General features: G+C 40.0%; 1 protein-coding gene across 2 annotated transcripts in view; it reads right to left on the bottom strand.

Annotated features, from left to right (window-relative positions):
* Positions 1 to 2,126: 2,126 nt before the first annotated feature.
* arhgef12a (Rho guanine nucleotide exchange factor 12a) overlaps positions 2,127 to 6,165 on the bottom strand; it is a 39,825-nt gene continuing 35,786 nt past the window's right edge. The window contains exons 36-40 of one of the 2 annotated variants that reach the window (XM_088427282.1): positions 5,964 to 6,158; positions 5,575 to 5,805; positions 4,151 to 4,374; positions 4,006 to 4,078; positions 2,127 to 3,859 (exon numbers count right to left, since the gene is read on the bottom strand). In XM_088427282.1, coding sequence (XP_088283408.1) covers positions 3,849 to 3,859; positions 4,006 to 4,078; positions 4,151 to 4,374; positions 5,575 to 5,805; positions 5,964 to 6,158 — 734 coding nt within the window. In that variant the 3' untranslated portion in view covers positions 2,127 to 3,848. The remainder of the gene's footprint in view (positions 3,860 to 4,005; positions 4,079 to 4,150; positions 4,375 to 5,574; positions 5,806 to 5,963; positions 6,159 to 6,165) is intronic. The other variant, XM_088427283.1, reaches the window with a different exon arrangement.

The raw sequence follows: 6,165 nt of genomic DNA, 5'->3' as shown, positions 1-6,165 counted from the left end.
AGCTCGGCATGACACCTTGATGACCTTATGGGGGACACCTACATTATGGGGACCCATACAATGATAAGATTTTCTTTGTTTTTGTTCCGGATAAGCACATAATATCCAACGCCTACTCCTCATCGACAAGCAGCCAAATTAACGAGCAGGAGAATATCACGTCAAGTTTTTTTTGTTTAATTTTTTTGTCTTTTATATGCGAAGTTATTTTTGTAATATGAAGAAAAGAGCCTGTACAGAAGCAAGCGTATCTTGAGGTTGTACTGAATTATACGCTATATTTCCGTTTCCTGTTTTAACCTTCCAGAAACTGATACTGATTGACTGACTGTTTGGCATCATGTTTCGTATTCCGTCGCACCAAACACGTCCTATAGATGTCGCCCTATCACGCAAACAGAACTGACTGCAGTTCAAATTCGCGGCTTTTTACGCCATCCACCAAGCATCAGAACCAAGCATTATTTATCTTCCCAAACCAAGTAGAGCAGCCACATAAGTATGAAAGAGCCGTATGCGGCTCCGGAGCTGCAGATTCCTGACCCCTGGCCTAAAGGGTAGTCAAATGAATTGATGCAACTACAAGATTTTGCAACGCACAAGTAGAATAATCCAAAATCTAAAATATATTGCAAGGAGCAGCAGTTTGATTCATTTCCATACATGGATGCTGCATGAATTGAGTACACTGGTAAACAAGTCAATAAATACGAGAGCGGCACTAAGACACTTGTGGATGCATTAACATATTGATGAGAAACTCACAATCTATTCAACAGCGTGTGAATGTGTTAATGGGAAATGTACAGTATTATTCATGCACTACCCACATATGCCCAGTCACCATTATTGTCACATGTGATATGATTGCAAAAGCTAGAGAAAAATGATTGCTTCCCTGTCACAGGGAAGTCATTTCTTCAAGCGTCCTTATCTTGGAATTAATCACCATGGCAACATCATCCCACTATAGCGTAAAGGTGAGCAAAGCCACTCTGGGCATATGTATCCAATTAGCATCCAAAACAGCAGTGGGCATCCTTTTTCCTATCTCAGGCCCGTTTTAGTTGCATGACGTCCTGATGTAAATAAATGTTTACTATCTTTGACAATTTTGATTGAACGGTGTTTTTTGTTTCTCTCAATTTCCCAGTTTACTGATAATAACAGAGATGCCCAAAATCTTACGCTGCCCATTCCCATTAAAACAAAAACAAAGAAAATAATACCACAAAAGATAACATCATTAAGGTTCCCGATGACGTTAACATTCAAAGTGTTAATATAGGCTATGTTTAGCAATAGCGTGTTCGAAAACTATTGAATAATTACAGCAAGCATTTAAAATTGACAGAAAATTATTATACACACTTACATCGTCAAATATGGACACCTCAATGAGCCTAAAATGCATGTTCTTGAAACGTTGGAAGAGGCTGGAGTCCTCACGTATGTACACAGAGATCATGCCAACTCCACACGGAAAGGTCGGCGCCATGATCCAAACAGCAACTGTCAAACTCGGGACTCTGTCTCCGAAAACCAATCGCACCATTAAACCATGACCTTCTCGTGAGCCGACTCAATCGTCTTTGATTATACACAATGCCAAATCAATAGCGTTCTTTTTATGACGGCAGTAGCGGACAGTACGGAGAGTGTCAGTAATGAGGTCACGGGGACACCTTTCACCGGATGTCCTTTCAAGCCCACCAGGCATCCTCCAGTTCTTTACGATTCTGTTATTGTACTGTAAAAGTTGCTCTCAGATCTGATGGCTCTAATAAGGTCAGCTCAATTGAAACCGTTTAATGTCTTTTGAATGACGGCCCCTCCAGATGGAAACAATGCTACTAAAATTGAAGAAAAATGCTAAATGCTCCCACAAAACATATATTAAACCACAATCAAAATCAACAAGGGCCATGCTCTACCATCATAACATGAGCTTGATGACTGAATAAAATTTATAACGGGAGATTGATGATTGATTAAAATTCAAGACTGTTCTTGGTTTTGACAGGATCTAAGAACTGCATCCGTAAAATGCTAACCATCAACAAAACAACAAGAACAAAACGGAATCAATAGGCATCGTCAGCTTGAACAACCTTGTACATTCCGTGGCGCATGTCGAGCAAAATCAATACAATACTGACAAACGAAAAGAATCATCTTGTGTCGGACAATATTCTAAATCAGCAGGAGTCCTATTATTTTGCAACACAACACTTTAAAATTAAGTGTGAAAAACATTGGCTTGACGAAAGACCTTCCTAACATCTCTCCATCCATCCATCCATCTTAGTATATATCAGAGCAGCCGAAGTTAATGTTAGCCATAGAAATTCATTAGAATTTCCTAAAACAGATAAAAAAAATAGGCAACAAGCATACATAAGTTCTCACGAATAATAGTATAGTTAATAATAATATAGTTGAGTGTTAGAACATCATTAGTATGCAGCAACTACTGCTGATAACTTTTTTGCGTGGTGACTGTAAATAAGATAGTTGTCTATTATAATAAATAGATGTATATGTATACTGTACCTATAACTGCTTCCCTTTTAACGTCAACAAAAGTAAAACATAAAAATAAACTTCCCAAAAAATTGTAACTTTTAAGCCTAAATGTTTACTTTTAGTCTCCTTGAAGTCTTCCGCGCCTCTCCTGGCAGCGGCTTGCCGTTTCCTCGGTTTTATTGTAATATAGCTGTTGAAAATGGTATCAAATTATTGGTCTAACGTCAAAGTGGAATGGATGCATGTACGAATAGAAACAATTACCCATAACTGTTCGATAAGATGAAAATGGCATTCTAGACACAGCCCTTTTTTTTCTTTCAAATGGATCATGGCACCATTTATTTATTAAAGTTATGCATAACCTTCCAACATGATGGTGGTACAGTACATGTTGAACTTCATGACAGGATTAGAGAAGACAGATAACGGGCAGTTAGGAAGAGAGGTGGGCCCTCCTCCTGGAAGAGACAAGACACCCGCAGGCAGGACGACCGAGGAGGACACGCAGACGGAAGGACGAGAGGAACCGGGAGGGAGAAAGAGGAGGCGCACATCCATAAGGGGAAGAGGAAGAAGGCAAGATGACCAGATCAGAGCCCGGGCGACTCTTCATTCCAGTCCAACACAACATGGGAAGTTGAGTAAAGTCACAATTTTAAGGAGAATACAGTAGGAAGGGGGGGGGGGGGGGGGGGGGTCTATACACTGCAAGCGGGGTGAGCCTTGCTAACACTCACAACCAAGCTTGTGACTGAAGAGAGAAAGAAAGAAAGAAAGAAAAAAGAAAGAAAAAAGAAAGAAAAAGAAAGAAAGATGCAGTTAAAGTAGCAACAGCATGCACGCAATGCAGAAAACACTTCTTTAAAAAAAAAGAGCCAAACAAAAGGAAAATAAATACATCTTGGGATTAAAAAAAAAATACATTATCTTAAATTTCCTTTTCTGGCTTTGTGTTTCATATATCTAAATATATATATATACATAGATTATTATGTATATGTATATATATGCTGTATATAAACCCACATTTCTTTGTACATTTTGGTATAAGTTCTCTTTCTTGCAGGGGGGGGTTGTAAGGTGGAAATACGGGTGATTGCCTTGTGCTGATGGGGAGACGACCCCACCCCTTTTTAAGTCTCTTGCTCTTGGAAGCAAACAAATGGACAGGGGGCGGGGGGGCGGAGGGGGGCTCAGCAGTGAGAGGACAAGCTTATAGAAGGTCCACCATGTCCAGGACACACGCAAACACAAAGGTGGTAGCAGATCTACAACTCTTTGGGCCCCCCGAGACAGAAGGTGCAGCTGAGACATGTCCACTATCTCTTATCTGGGGAGAGATGTGGGCAAAGAGGAAAATGCCATATGAATCGGGACATGTAAAAAAATGAAAACAAACACTTTTTAATCAATCGGCCATCGTTTGCTTGACGGCCTATACACGCGTCTGTTGATTGGCTAAAGCTATAAGGCTACCTTTGTTTCCATCCGAGTGCGCGGCTGATCTCTCCGACCTCTGACGAAGATTATTGTACTTGGCTTCAACCTCCTGGAAGGGAGGGTTCACGGTGTGAGAAGGGCCAAAGAAAATATCCTAAACGGTTTGGTGATTAATGGTTACCTTGAGATAGTTGAGGTTAGCCTGAAGGTTCCGCAGGTGGGACAAGACCTGTCTGCTAAAAGATGAGAGGCTGCCGGCGTGCGACGCGGAGGAGAATCTCAGATTGATGCCCGAGTCAGCGGCGCAGCCTTGCGACGCGCTCAGCTGCTTCCCGGCGGGCGACATGTCGTCGTCGGTGCTGCTCTCCCCCGGCCCGCCGTACCCTTCCAGGACCAAAAGTCCCGCTGGGAAAGAACAGTAGTATCTTGTCATAAGCGTTTAATTTGTGTCGAGACATGAGACATCGGCGGGGTGTCGCAAATCTATTTGCCCTATTGAAAGGAAGGGAAACAAGAATTGGTAACTTTTAAGGCGTGAAAATGGCACACTACTTATAAAAATATACAATACTTCAGATAAATTTGATGAAAAATATAAAGAATATATGCTTGTTAGTATTGTAGTATTGTTTGTGCAGATGTTGCTTCAATATCTGTCCAGTTGTAAGCGGTAAAAACTTTTACAACTGCAGTAATATCAATGCTAATTGTCTAAGATGTATCCCCATTAAGTGTTAGCATTGAGCTAATATGATTTTATTTAAAAATTGTCTATGGTTGAATAATTTGCCATGCTAATTTTACGCACCCATTTTTGATGTTTCGCAGTGTTGGCATTAAGATAGCAGATTTCTGTTAAGGCAAATTTACATTGTATATGGTTTAACTAAATATGAATAAAAGTCTATCACAATGATTTTGAAATGTTACTTTTGCGAGCCCATCTTGAATGTTTTTCCATTAGTATTAGGATCAGGCTAGCAGACCTATTAAAGGAACATTTACACTGCATACAGTTTTTTCATTGAATATTGTTTGATATGAAAATAATCTATAGCTGAATTTCAAAATAACCTTCATAAAATGACAGGTTTTTTTTCCAAAAATGCATTTGCAATTCAATAAACATTGAATTTTCAAGGTCCTGTTCCCATTCTTATATATATATATTTTTACAAACAATAAATTACTTTCAATAAAAACGATTAGTTGAACTATATAAAAATATTAATTAAAGAGTTTGTTGAAAAATAACCTACTTAAAATGATTTTTTTCCAATATTGCAGTTGCAATCTATTATGCATTCACTTTTCAAGGTCCTCTTTCCGTTATTTACATTTTTTTAAAACACAAACAATAAATTGATCTGTATTACAATGAAAATAATCAGACTTTCTTTTAGGTGAGGTTAAATTAAAGTCTTGATTTGTAGTCCAATACAAACTACTGTGTTATGTTTAATTTTCTTGTAAACTTCAACTGTAGTGGCAAAATAGAGCTGAAAGTAAACACTTATCCACTGTTTTGAAAACTATTTCACCATCAGCCAAACTGCTGCTCGTTGCGACCTTCACAGTCACCAATGCTAGCCGAGCAATACTCACTATAATCTTCAGGGGAGTCAAAGAAACCCGTGTCGCCAGAGCCCAAGTCCTGGACTGGGTCCTCAGTCTGGGAGTTGTTTCTATCCGAACCGTTGTGGACCATCACGCGCTTCTCAACGGGCGTCCTGAGCGAGGTGGTCCTGAGGAGACGGGCTCCTGTGGAGCGTTTAGTTCGCTCTGCGGCTTCCTGCGACATTAACTGCGTCACCAACACCTGCTTCAACGCTGACACTGCCAAAAAATAAAAAAAAGTCCCCTTACCTCCAAGCTAATCACTATTGTACACAGTGAAAATAAAAACACCATGTTGAATTCTACAATACTTTTTTTTTAAATATGCAGAAAAAAAAAGCAAATCTCATAGAGGCGTAATTCTCTGGCGCGCTTACATGTTTTTAGCGCTTCATCTGCTCTTGAGGGAAACACATTAAAGGAATCTGCTCTTCCATCTTCACTCCCTCTGTACGGAAGCTCTGGGCTCACAAAACCTTCCTCCTCTTCCTCTGCCTTCCCAGCCTCAAAAGGGTTGTTAGCGGGCAGAGGGCTCGGAGTCACACGCCTCACAGCCGGACTGCTCTCTTTATCTGAGAA

The sequence above is a fragment of the Hippichthys cyanospilos genome, chromosome 11 (genome assembly GCF_059441005.1).
Source record: "Hippichthys cyanospilos isolate Australia breed blue-spotted pipefish chromosome 11, RoL_Hcya_1.0, whole genome shotgun sequence".
Classification (NCBI taxonomy): domain Eukaryota; kingdom Metazoa; phylum Chordata; class Actinopteri; order Syngnathiformes; family Syngnathidae; genus Hippichthys; species Hippichthys cyanospilos.
This window is presented reverse-complemented; position numbering and strand designations above follow the sequence as displayed.